Source organism: Oncorhynchus mykiss, chromosome 26, assembly GCF_013265735.2.
Source record: "Oncorhynchus mykiss isolate Arlee chromosome 26, USDA_OmykA_1.1, whole genome shotgun sequence".
NCBI classification, from domain to species: Eukaryota; Metazoa; Chordata; class Actinopteri; order Salmoniformes; family Salmonidae; genus Oncorhynchus; species Oncorhynchus mykiss.
In genome coordinates, this window is record NC_048590.1 from 7,779,261 (window position 1) to 7,793,361 (window position 14,101).

Here is a 14,101-nt window from a genome sequence, read left to right on the forward strand (position 1 = left end):
GTCAGGCAGGCTCGAGGTCAGGGCAGGCAGAATGGTCAGGCAGGCTCAAGGTCAGGGCAGGCAGAATGGTCAGGCAGGCTCGAGGTCAGGGCAGCCAGAATGGTCAGGCAGGCGGGTACAGAGTCCAGAAAACAGGCAAAGGGTCAAAAAATCACGAGGACTAGAAAAAGAGAAGAGAAGCAGGAGAAGGGAAAATCGCTGGTTGACTTGAAAAACAAACAAGATGAACTGGCACAGAGAGACAGGATACACAGGGATAAATACACTGACACAGAGAGACAGGAAACACAGGGATAAATACACTGACACAGAGAGACAGGAAACACAGGGATAAATACACTGACACAGAGAGACAGGAAACACAGGGATAAATACACTGACACAGAGAGACAGGAAACACAGGGATAAATACACTGACACAGAGAGACAGGAAACACAGGGATAAATACACTGGGGCAGAGAGACAGGACACACAGGGATAAATACACTGGCACAGAGAGACAGGAAACACAGGGATAAATACACTGGCACAGAGAGACAGGAAACACAGGGATAAATACACTGGCACAGAGAGACAGGAAACACAGGGATAAATACACTGGCACAGAGAGACAGGAAACACAGGGATAAATACACTGGGGCAGAGAGACAGGAAACACAGGGATAAATACACTGACACAGAGAGACAGGAAACACAGGGATAAATACACTGGGGCAGAGAGACAGGAAACACAGGGATAAATACACTGGGGCAGAGAGACAGGAAACACAGGGATAAATACACTGGCGCAGAGAGACAGGAAACACAGGGATAAATACACTGGGGCAGAGAGACAGGAAACACAGGGATAAATACACTGACACAGAGAGACAGGAAACACAGGGATAAATACACTGGCGCAGAGAGACAGGAAACACAGGGATAAATACACTGGCACAGAGAGACAGGAAACACAGGGATAAATACACTGGTTCAGAGAAACAGGAAACACAGGGATAAATACACTGGCGCAGAGAGACAGGAAACACAGGGATAAGTACACTGGCGCAGAGAGACAGGAAACACAGGGATAAATACACTGGCACAGAGAGACAGGAAACACAGGGATAAATACACTGGGGCAGAGAGGCAGGAAACACAGGGATAAATACACTAGCGCAGAGAGACAGGAAACACAGGGATAAATACACTGGCACAGAGAGACAGGAAACACAGGGATAAATACACTGGGGCAGAGAGACAGGAAACACATGGATATATATACACAGGGGCAGAGAGACAGGAAACACAGAGATATATATACACTGGGGCAGAGAGACAGGAAACACAGGGATAAATACACTGGCACAGAGAGACTTGAAACACAGGGATAAATACACTGGTACAGAGAGACAGGAAACACAGGGATAAATACACTGGTACAGAGAGACAGGAAACACAGGGATACATACACTGGTACAGAGAGACAGGAAACACAGGGATAAATACACTGGTACAGAGAGACAGGAAACACAGGGATAAATACACTGGTACAGAGAGACAGGAAACACAGGGATAAATACACTGGTACAGAGAGACAGGAAACACAAGGATAAATACACTGGGGCAGAGAGACAGGAAACACAGCGATAAATACACTGGTACAGAGAGACAGGAAACACAGGGATAAATACACTGGTACAGAGAGACAGGAAACACAGGGATAAATACACTGGTACAGAGAGACAGGAAACACAGGGATAAATACACCGTGGAAAATAAGCGACGCCTGGAGGGGGTGGAGACAATCACAAGACAGGTGAAACAGATCAGCGTGTGACAATTAATTGCACTTGATGTATGTGTACTGTGACTTCCTGTCCTTCTTGGATCCACACACATCGCAACACTTCTTCTTGTTGCTCTAGAATGATGAAAACTCTTAGTTCAGGGATTTTACTAACATCTCACTCACCCACATACTGTATATGGTTACAGCAAGCCAAGGTAGGAGAGTCAGACACACACACACATACAACAACATCGCTCACACTTCCAGTATTGGAGTTGTTGGTTCTGTGGGTCGGGCGGATGGCTGGGGTCTTTGGGATGTGACGCCTCCTCTGGATTTTGAGGTCTAGCCAATGCCTTGCCCAGCTCTTCGAGAAAGATCCGTCTCCTCTGGAGCTTCTCTCTGTTCCTATCTGGGTTCAACACCATCCAGATGACAAACGCGTTGTACGCCGAGATGTCCAGAAATGTTCTGCAGCTGGAGCCAATCACCAGCTTGTCTCCACTCCTCCTTTTGTGGCGTTGTAATCCATTATGATTTCTGGTTTTTCTGATGTTCTTGTCAACAGATTCTCCCATTTCTATGCAGCGGACTCATAAATACCACATTTTTTGCCTTTCTTTGGCAAGTAGGACACTCTGGACGTGTCGGCCATGAACACAAACTTAGAGGAATTGATAGGCCTGTTCCGTGTATTCAACAGCTGAGGTGGGAGCTCTGGCTTGTTTTTTTCCTAATGTTCCTGCTATCTTCCTCTTGAGGAGCTCTGGCTTGTTTTTTTCCTAATGTTCCTGCTATCTTCCTCTTGAGGAGCTCTGGCTTGTTTTTTTCCTAATGTTCCTGCTATCTTCCTCTTGAGGAGCTCCTGTCCCAGCTTGTGCCAAGTTTAAAAAAAAGTTATTGCATCTTGATGTTGTGGCCACGGAGTCCCTGTGTCACGTCCAGGACAACCCTCATCCCTTGGTTCTTCTCAGGTGCTCCTCCATCTAGCTTCACCATATACACGTGCAGGTTCCACACATATGATCAGCCTTGGACCTCTTATGTCCCCATATTGCTTTCATATATACACACACAGTGGTTCCCCACCATTCATCCCATCATATAGTCCTTTAAGACCCCTTCACCTGCAGTAAACCAGGTAGCAGAGCTGGAATGGTGACGTAAGATAATGGCTCACTCTCTTAAAGGCCCTAGTTGATTCAGATGGAATAAACAAGCCATGTGTGTGTGATATCAGTTAGTCACTTCCTGCTACCCAACGTGAGAGTTTTCTCCCAATGAAATACGATGTCACAACTCATGCAGCTATAATGCTTTATAACTTGTTATAGGCACTGACAGCCTTTTATAGTGTCTCATAATAAGCCTTATGTTACGGGGGGGTGACCTAATTGGTTATGCCTCTTTCCATCCATGCACCTTTCTGGGGGGGGGGCCTAATTGGTTATGTCTCTTTCCATCCATGCACCTTTCTGGGGGGGGGCCTAATTGGTTATGTCTCTTTCCATCCATGCACCTTTCTGGGGGGGGGGCCTAATTGGTTATGTCTCTTTCCATCCATGCACCTTTCTGGGGGGGGGGGGGGGGGGGGGGGGGTGACCTAATTGGTTATGTGGTGCAATGCATGCCCTCAGATCGCCCTATAATTCGACCCCTGTGACTCTCTCCTATAGGTACGTTCCAGGGCCAGTGGCTGGGGGGGATGCGGCACGGCTATGGGGTCCGGCAGAGCGTGCCATACGGCATGGCGGCCGTCATCCTCTACCCGCTTCGCACGTCCATAAACTCCCTCCGCTCCGAGCACAGCCACGGCCCCCCCACCCCGCTGGAGGACGGCGCCGGGACCGCCATCTCGCCTGCCGACGGGGTGGTGGGGGGCGGGCTGGTCGGGAGTCCCGTGGGGAGGGGGGGCTTCGCTCTGACTGCGCCCAGCGAGGCGGACCGTCGGGGGAAGAGGAAAGGTGAGACTTCTGATGTGCTGTTTGTGGGCAGCTGGTTGGGTTCTATGAGCTAATACTTCAATATCCATTAGCCCTGCTTTTCTAGTCAAATCTATTGGCACATTGACATGGACTGGATTCCCCGTTGCCTGTGTTATTATGTCACGCTTGTGTTTGTATGTCAGTTGTCCATTTCTGTAAAGTTGCATCGTATCGTATTTTGTAGGATAAATAACGTTGTGTCGTTTCATGTCCCAGGCCGTTTCCGTCAGTCGATCCTGAGTGGTCTGAAGCTGCGTCGCTCCGAGTCCAAGAGTTCCCTGGCCAGCCAGCTGAGTAAACAGAGCTCGTTCTGCAGCGAGGCCGGCATGAGCACCGTCTCCTCTGCCGCCTCCGACATACACTCCAACGCTAGCCAGGATGGCGAGCAGGGCGCTCCTGTGGATGCCACGGTCACCGAGGCCTACGCCGGCGAGTGGCGCAGTGACCAGCGGGCGGGTTGGGGCGTGAGCCGGCGCTCCGACGGTCTACGCTACGAGGGGGAGTGGGTGGCCAACAAGCGCCATGGTTACGGCTGTACAACGTTCCCCGACAGCACCAAAGAGGAAGGGAAGTACAAGCAGAACGCGCTGGTCAGCGGGAAGCGGAAGAACCTGATTCCTCTGAGAGCCAGTAAGATCAGGGAGAAGGTGGAGCGGGCTGTGGAAGCGGCTGAGAAGGCTGCAGACATCGCCAAGCAGAAGGCAGAGATCGCCCTGTCCAGGTGAGAAACATGGTGTTGATCTCTGTTGCTGTGGTAACAGTAGTCGGGGTTAGAGCTAGCTGCAGACATCGCCAAGCAGAAGGCAGAGATCGCCCTGTCCAGGTGAGAAACATGGTGTTGATCTCTGTTGCTGTGGTAACAGTAGTTGGGTTAGAGCTAGCTGCAGACATCGCCATGCAGAAGGCAGAGATCGCCCTGTCCAGGTGAGAAACATGGTGTTGATCTCTGTTGCTGTGGTAACAGTAGTCGGATTTAGAGCTAGCTGCAGACATCGCCAAGCAGAAGGCAGAGATCGCCCTGTCCAGGTGAGAAACATGGTGTTGATCTCTGTTGCTGTGGTAACAGTAGTCGGGGTTAGAGCTAAGGCTAAGGTTAGGCTTAGGTTAGGGAACCGGAGATCTCTGTTGCTGTGGTAACAGTAGTCGGGTTAGAGCTATGGCTAAGGTTAGGCTTAGGTTAAGGAGCCGGAGATCTCTGTTGCTGTGGTAACAGTATTCGGGTTAGAGCTAAGGCTAAGGTTAGGCTTAGGTTAGGGAGCCGGAGATCTCTGTTGCTGTGGTAACAGTAGTCGGGTTAGAGCTAAGGCTAAGGTTAGGCTTAGGTTAGGGAGCCGGAGATCTCTGTTGCTGTGGTAACAGTAGTCGGGTTAGAGCTAGGGGTAAGGTTAGGCTTAGGTTACGGAGCCGGAGATCTCTGTTGCTGTGGTAACAGTAGTCGGGTTAGAGCTAAGGCTAAGGTTAGGCTTAGGTTAGGGAGCCGGAGATCTCTGTTGCTGTGGTAACAGTAGTCGGGTTAGAGCTAGGGGTAAGGTTAGGCTTAGGTTAGGGAGCCGGAGATCTCTGTTGCTGTGGTAACAGTAGTCGGGTTAGAGCTAGGGGTAAGGTTAGGCTTAGGTTAGGGAGCCGGAGATCTCTGTTGCTGTGGTAACAGTAGTCGGGTTAGAGCTAGGGGTAAGGTTAGGCTTAGGTTAGGGAGCCGGAGATCTCTGTTGCTGTGGTAACAGTAGTCGGGTTAGAGCTAAGGCTAAGGTTAGGCTTAGGTTAGGGAGCCGGAGATCTCTGTTGCTGTGATAACAGTAGACGGGTTAGAGCTAAGGCTAAGGTTAGGCTTAGGTTAGGGAACCGGAGATCTCTGTTGCTTTGGTAACAGTAGTGGTGTTAGAGCTAGGGGTAAGGTTAGGCTTAGGTTAGGGAGCCGGAGATCTCTGTTGCTGTGGTAACAGTAGTGGGGTTAGAGCTAGGGGTAAGGTTAGGCTTAGGTTAGGGAGCCGGAGATCTCTGTTGCTGTGGTAACAATAGTGGGGTTAGAGCTAAGGATAAGGTTAGGCTTAGGTTAGGGAGCCGGAGATCTCTGTTGCTGTGGTAACAATAGTGGGGTTAGAGCTAAGGATAAGGTTAGGCTTAGGTTAGGGAGCCGGAGAAGGTGGCCAACATCTTTGTCTTTGACAAGTGCACTTAAAGATTCTCTGTTATCTTGCGATGTGCCAAATGGGCCGGTTTCCAGACTAAAAGGCCTAGTTGAGAATATCCATGAAAGGTTGTTTTTAAGTCCAGAAATAGGTTTAATCTGGGTCAGGTAAACTGTCCCTAGGGGTCCAATAGACCTGTAGTCTCAGCAACTCTTCAAGCAGTATGGTTGTACCGTACTGAGGTAACAGGTCAGACAAATTCTGAAGTTGTTCACCAAGCAAGCAAACCATTTCCTTAGAAAAAACGAATCCATGCAGATTGATTGTTTTGGATGACTGTATTATGTCAAGTAAAACAAATCAATAAAAAAAGAAGACATCCTGTTGTGGTGAATTGATTAAATTTGAGCCGATGCTACCGTCAGAAAGAGAACAGTAAGGGATTGTGGTGATACAGTGGATGGCTGAGCAGTCCTGTTGGGATCATAGTGATACAGTGGATGGCTGAGCAGTCCTGTTGGGATAATGGTGATACAGTGGATGTCTGTTCTGTCCTGTTAGGAACATGGTGATACAGTGGATGGCTGAGCTGTCCTGTTGGGATCATGGTGATACAGTGGATGGCTGAGCAGTCCTGTTGGGATCATAGTGATACAGTGGATGGCTGAGCAGTCCTGTTGGGATAATGGTGATACAGTGGATGGCTGAGCTGTCCTGTTGGGATCATGGTGATACAGTGGATGGCTGTTCTGTCCTGTTGGGATCATGGTGATACAGTGAATGGCTGAGCTGTCCTGTTAGGATCATGGTGATACAGTGGATGGCTGAGCTGTCCTGTTGGGATCATGGTGATACAGTGGATGTCTGTTCTGTCCTGTTGGGATCATGGTGATACAGTGGATGTCTGTTCTGTCCTGTTAGGACCATGGTGATACAGTGGATGGCTGAGCTGTCCTGTTAGGAACATGGTGATACAGTGGATGTCTGTTCTGTCCTGTTGGGATCATGGTGATACAGTGGATGTCTGTTCTGTCCTGTTGGGATCATGGTGATACAGTGGATGGCTGAGCTGTCCTGTTAGGATCATGGTGATACAGTGGATGGCTGAGCTGTCCTGTTGGGATCATGGTGATACAGTGAATGGCTGAGCTGTCCTGTTAGGATCATGGTGATACAGTGGATGGCTGAGCTGTCCTGTTAGGACCATGGTGATACAGTGGATGTCTGTTCTGTCCTGTTGGGATCATGGTGATACAGTGGATGGCTGAGCTGTCCTGTTAGGAACATGGTGATACAGTGGATGGCTGAGCTGTCCTGTTGGGATCATGGTGATACAGTGGATGGCTGAGCTGTCCTGTTAGGATCATGGTGATACAGTGGATGGCTGAGCTGTCCTGTTGGGATCATGGTGATACAGTGGATGGCTGAGCTGTCCTGTTGGGATCATGGTGATACAGTGGATGGCTGAGCTGTCCTGTTGGGATCATGGTGATACAGTGGATGGCTGAGCTGTCCTGTTAGGACCATGGTGATACAGTGGATGTCTGTTCTGTCCTGTTAGGACCATGGTGATACAGTGGATGTCTGTTCTGTCCTGTTGGGAACATGGTGATACAGTGGATGGCTGAGCTGTCCTGTTGGGATCATGGTGATACAGTGGATGTCTGTTCTGTCCTGTTGGGATCATGGTGATACAGTGGATGTCTGTTCTGTCCTGTTGGGATCATGGTGATACAGTGGATGGCTGAGCTGTCCTGTTAGGACCATGGTGATACAGTGGATGGCTGAGCTGTCCTGTTAGGACCATGGTGATACAGTGGATGGCTGAGCTGTCCTGTTAGGATCATGGTGATACAGTGGATGGCTGAGCAGTCCTGTTAGGATCATGGTGATACAGTGGATGGCTGAGCTGTCCTGTTAGGAACATGGTGATACAGTGGATGGCTGAGCTGTCCTGTTAGGATCATGGTGATACAGTGGATGGCTGAGCTGTCCTGTTAGGACCATGGTGATACAGTGGATGGCTGAGCTGTCCTGTTAGGATCACGGTGATACAGTGGATGGCTGAGCTGTCCTGTTAGGATCATGGTGATACAGTGGATGGCTGAGCTGTCCTGTTGGGATCATGGTGATACAGTGGATGGCTGAGCAGTCCTGTTAGGACCATGGTGATACAGTGGATGGCTGAGCTGTCCTGTTAGGAACATGGTGATACAGTGGATGGCTGAGCTGTCCTGTTAGGATCATGGTGATACAGTGGATGGCTGAGCAGTCCTGTTAGGATCATGGTGATACAGTGGATGGCTGAGCTGTCCTGTTAGGACCATGGTGATACAGTGGATGGCTGAGCTGTCCTGTTAGGACCATGGTGATACAGTGGATGGCTGAGCTGTCCTGTTGGGATCATGGTGATACAGTGGATGGCTGAGCTGTCCTGTTGGGATCATGGTGATACAGTGGATGGCTGAGCTGTCCTGTTGGGATCATGGTGATACAGTGGATGGCTGAGCTGTCCTGTTAGGATCATGGTGATACAGTGGATGGCTGAGCAGTCCTGTTAGGACCATGGTGATACAGTGGATGGCTGAGCAGTCCTGTTAGGACCATGGTGATACAGTGGATGGCTGAGCAGTCCTGTTAGGACCATGGTGATACAGTGGATGGCTGAGCTGTCCTGTTAGGATCATGGTGATACAGTGGATGGCTGAGCAGTCCTGTTAGGACCATGGTGATACAGTGGATGGCTGAGCTGTCCTGTTAGGATCATGGTGATACAGTGGATGGCTGTGCAGTCCTGTTAGGATCTGTTTGAGGAAACATTCCACTCTTTGCCAATCCTTTTCATGTCAAACACATTTGACACAAGGAGAGGAATGTTAGCAGAAAACAGGTTCTGGATGCCATTCTAGTATAAAATCCATCCATAAAATGGATGAAAAGGGCTGAACAGAAAACCAGGCCGTTTACCGGAATGTTCCGGGGAAATATTATACTCACCGGAGGAACATTCTGAGAAAGAGAACCATCCTGATAAAGAAGAAAAACCCAGGCCAGACAGATACAGGGTGTAAACAACAGTCCTTAAGGCAACACACAACACAAAACCCCAGGCCAGACAGATACAAGGTGTAAACAACAGTCCTTAAGGCAACACACAACACAAAACCCCAGGCCAGACAGATACAGGGTGTAAACAACAGTCCTTAAGGCAACACACAACACAAAAGCCCAGGCCAGACAGATACAGGGTGTAAACAACAGTCCTTAAGGCAACACACAACACAAAACCCCAGGCCAGACAGATACAGGGTGTAAACAACAGTCCTTAAGGCAACACACAACACAAAACCCCAGGCCAGACAGATACAGGGTGTAAACAACAGTCCTTAAGGCAACACACAACACAAAACCCCAGGCCAGACAGATACAGGGTGTAAACAACAGTCCTTAAGGCAACACACAACACAAAACCCCAGGCCAGACAGATACAGGGTGTAAACAACAGTCCTTAAGGCAACACACAACCCCAGGCCAGACAGATACAGGTTGTAAACAACAGTCCTTAAGGCAACACACAACACAAAACCCCAGGCCAGACAGATACAGGGTGTAAACAACAGTCCTTAAGGCAACACACAACACAAAACCCCAGGCCAGACAGATACAAGGTGTAAACAACAGTCCTTAAGGCAACACACAACCCCAGGCCAGACAGATACAGGTTGTAAACAACAGTCCTTAAGGCAACACACAACACAAAACCCAGGCCAGACAGATACAGGGTGTAAACAACAGTCCTTAAGGCAACACACAGCACAAAACCCAGGCCAGACAGATACAAGGTGTAAACAACAGTCCTTAAGGCAACACACAGCACCAAGACAATCTACACACAGATTTAAATCTACAACCAGCATCTACATCAAGCATTTTAATATCTCTCTCTCTCTCTCTCTCTCTCTCTCTCTCTCTCTCTCTCTCTCTCTCTCTCTCTCTCTCTCTCTCTCTCTTTCTCTGTCTCTCTCTCTCTCTCTCTCTGTCTCCCTCTTTCAATCTCTCTCTCTCTCTCTCTCTCTCTCTCTCTCTCTTTCTCTGTGTCTTTCTCTCTGTGTCTCTCTCTCTGTCAATCTCTGTCTCTGTCAATCTGTCTTTGTCTCTCTCTCTGTCAATCTCTGTCTCTGTCTCTCTCTTTCTGTGTCTTTCTCTCTGTGTCTCTCTCTGTCAATCTCTGTCTCTGTCTCTCTCTTTCTGTTTCTTTCTCTCTGTGTCTCTCTGTGTCTCTCTCTGTCTCTCTCTGTCAATCTCTGTCTCTGTCTCTCGCTTTCTCTTTCTCTGTTTCTTTCTCTCTGTGTCTCTCTCTCTCTGTCTCTCTCTCTCTGTCTCTCTGTGTCTCTCTCTCTCTCTCTGTCTCCCTCTGTCTCTCTGTCTCTCAGGATGAGCCACGCGAGGGGAAAGGCGGATGCAGCTGAAGGTGTGGCCCTGAAGGCTAGCGAGGAATGTCGGATGGCCAGGGTCGCTGCCAAGGAACTCTCGCCGTCATTCCATATCCATGGAAACGGTGAATCAAACGGTGAGTCAATCACAGAGAAATTGACTCGGCTACATCAAGCATTTTAATATCTCTGTCTCTGTCTCTCTCTTTCTCTCTATCTTTCTCTCTACTGTACACTTGCCCAACCAGGCAGAGAAAAATCACTCAAATTGTTGTAGAATTTGAAGAAACTTTATTGAAACTTCCTTTACAGACAATCTGGGTTGGATTCAGTCAGTAGTGTACCCAAATTCTAAGTCTCATTATTTTGTCCTCTTACCTGAGTTAACACAGTACAGGGTGTACTGTACTGTGTAATATTACCTGTGTTACTTGAATTAACACAGTAATCTAGCTGTGTAATCCTGATGTACAATACCAGTCAAATATTTAACAACACCTACTCATTCTAGGATTTTTCTTTATTTTTTAAAACTATTTTCTACATTGTAGAATAATAGTCAAGACATCCACACTGACATAACACACATGTAGTAACCAAAAAAGTGTTAAATATATTTTAGATTTTAGATTCTTCAAAGTAGCCACCCTTTGCCTTGAGGACAGTTTTGCACACTCTTAGCATTCTCTGGAGGTGTGTGGGGTCATTGTCCTGTTGAAAAACAAATGATAGTCCCACTAAGCGCAAACCAGACTGGATGGCGTTTTGCTGCAGAATGCTGTGATGCTGGTTAAGTGTGCCTTGAATTCTAAATAAATCACAAACAGTGTCACCAGCAAAGCACCCCCACATCAACATACCACCTCCTCCATGCTTCATGGTGGGAACCACACATTCGGAGATCATCCGTTCACCTACTCTGCGTCTCACAAAGACACAGTGGTTGGAACCAAAAATCTCAAATTTTGACTCATCAGACCATTGGACAGATTTCCACAGGTCTAATGTCCATTGCTCGTGTTTCTTGGCCCTAGCAAGTCTCTTCTTCTCATTGGTGTCCTTTAGTAGTGGTTTCTTTGCAGCAATCCGACCGTGAAGACCTGATTCTCACAGTCTCCTCTGAACAGTTGATGTTGAGATGTGTCTGTTACTTGAACTCTGTGAAGCATTTATTTGGGCTGCAATCTGAGGCTGGTAACTGTAATGAACGTATCCTCTGCAGCAGAGGTAACTCTGAGTCTTCCTGTCCTGTGGCGGTCCTCATGAGAGCCAGTTTCATCACAGCACATGATGGTTTTTGTGACAGCACTTTCATGTCTTAAAGCAATGGGGGACTGTCATTTCTCTTTGCTTATTTGAGCTGTTCGTGACATAATATGGACTTGGTCTTTTATCAAATAGGGCTATCTTCTGTATATCACCCTATACCATGTCACAACACAACTGATTGGCTCAAACGCATTTAAAGGAAAGAAATTCCACAAACTAACTTTTAACAAGGCAAACCGTTGAATTGAAAATGCATTCCAGGTGACAACCTCATGGTTGAGAGAATGCCAAGAGTGTGCAAAGATGTCGTCAAAGCAAAGGGTGGATACTTTTAAGAATCTGAAATCTAAAATATATTTAGATTTGTTTAACAATTTTTGGTTACTACATGATTCCATATGTGTTATTTCGTAGTTCTGATGTCTTCACTATTATTCTACAATGTAGAAAATAGTACAAATATAGAAAAACCCTTGAATGAGTAGGTGTGTCCAAACTTTTGACTGGTACTGTATGTCTGGTGGATCTCTGCCAAATCCCCTCTTTCATTGTGTTTCGTCTCTTCCCGCCTGTCTGCCTTTCTGCCTGTCTGTCTGTCTGCCTGTCTGTCTGCCTGTCTGTCTGCCTGTCTGTCTGTCTGTCTGCCTGTCTGTCTGTCTGTCTGCCTGTCTGTCTGCCTGTCTGTCAGGTCTGGAGTGCCAGCGGCCCAATAAGCACCAGGACAACAAAGACCACGAGATCATTTCCACGGGAACTGACAGTCCTGAACTGTGCACCCCGGACACCACGCCTCCCTTGATAACGCCTGACCTCAGCCCAGTACTGAGCGTCCCCCCCTCGCCCCCCCGAAGCCCGCCGACCTCTAAACAAGGCCACTCTCACCGTCCCAGAAACGCCTGCTTCATGCGGCAGAGCGCTGTGGACGACCAGGGAGGAGGAGCAGAGATACAGGTGCTTGTGGAGGGGCGGGGCATGGATCTCCAGAGGGGAGGAGCTAACAACTGGACAGAGGACATGTATCCAGACCGGGGGGTTCACAGCAGCCAATCCACCACCCCGTCTCTACTGGAGGAGCAGGAGGGACAGGTCAACGGCCACCAGCAGGCCCCGTCCAACCACAAACCGAGGGAGAAGGCCTTGACTAACCACAAGTCCCGGGAGCACACTTCCTCTTCCTATAGGTCGTGGGAGCACTCCTCCTCGTACAACCAGAAGCCCTCAAAGCACACCTCATCCAATCACAAGTCGAGGGAGTACATGCAGTCCAATCACAAAACATGGGATCATTCCTCCTCCTCCACCAATCACAGGGCCTGTGAGAATGCCTCTTCCAATTACAAGCAGCAGGTGCACATTTCATCCAATCACAAAGCCTTGGAGCATAACCTGTCCAATCACAAGACTTCTGAGCATGCTTCTTCCAATCACAAGTCGTGCCAAGATTATACCTGCTCCAATCACATCCCAAAGGACAATGTCTCCTCAGCCAATCACAACGACCCCCGAGAGCATGTGTACTCCAACCACCATTCCAAGCAGCAGCACATCTCATCCAATCACAAGCTTAGCAAGCATGCCTTGCCCGACCCCGGGCTCGACAGCCCCGCAGAGGGCTGGACTGACGAAGGCGCCCTGCAGTGGAGCCCTGCCCACTCTCGCCTCATGGACCGAGAGGAAGAGGAGGACAGGCTGGGAGACTACACAGTAGACATGAGGTTCCAGCCCCTGGACTCCACTACCCAGATGTCCCCTGGCCATTGCCCCAAAAGCAGGCTGCGCCCGCGGGGCCTGCGGCCGGTCAAGGAGGGCTCCATGGACTCCGTACAGATGCTGGACACTCTGAATGTGGGGGCGGAGCAGGAGGAGTGGCCCTTGCACAGGGACCTCACTCTCTCCCCGCCTCTCAAGTCTCAGCCAATCACCTTGGAGCAGGATGGGGAGCACCACACCCTCAAATCAAACTCAGTGAGTGATTTATTGGTATCAGATAGATCTGTAAACTGGACCTCAGGTTTTAAATACTGATACTATACTCTTAACTGTAGAATCAGATTGGTCTGTAAACTGGACATCAGGTTTTAAATACTAATACTATACTCTTAACTGTAGAATGAAGTCTGAGAATTAACACTTTCTCTCTCTTCTCTCTCCTCCCGTCTCTCTCTCTCCTCTCTCCTCCTGTCTCTCTCTCCCCTCTCCACTCATCTGCTTTATCTCTCTCGCTCTCTCCTCTTGTCTATCTCTCTCCTCTCTTCTCCTTTCTCTCTCTCTCTCTCTCTCTCTCTCTCTCTCTCTCCTCTCCTCCTGTCTCTCTCTCTCCTCTCTCCTCTCTTCTCCTGTCTCTCTCTCCTCTCCCATCCTGTCTCTCTCTCTCCTCTCTCTCCTCTTCTCCTGTCTCTCTCTCCTCTCTCATCCTGTCTCTCTCTCCTCTCTCTTCTCATCTCTCTCTCTCTCTCTCTCTCTCTCCTCCTGCCTCTCTCTCCTCTCCTCCTGTCTCTCTCTCCTATCCTGTC

General features: G+C 48.8%; 1 protein-coding gene across 1 annotated transcript in view; it reads left to right on the forward strand.

The window, feature by feature from the left end:
- The window catches only part of LOC110514125 (junctophilin-3), a 29,086-nt gene that overhangs the window by 13,798 nt on the left and 1,187 nt on the right, over positions 1 to 14,101 (forward strand). The window contains exons 2-5 of the mRNA XM_036964097.1: positions 3,449 to 3,736; positions 3,974 to 4,478; positions 10,320 to 10,456; positions 12,277 to 13,553. Of these exons, the coding sequence (XP_036819992.1) occupies positions 3,449 to 3,736; positions 3,974 to 4,478; positions 10,320 to 10,456; positions 12,277 to 13,553 (2,207 nt within the window). The remainder of the gene's footprint in view (positions 1 to 3,448; positions 3,737 to 3,973; positions 4,479 to 10,319; positions 10,457 to 12,276; positions 13,554 to 14,101) is intronic.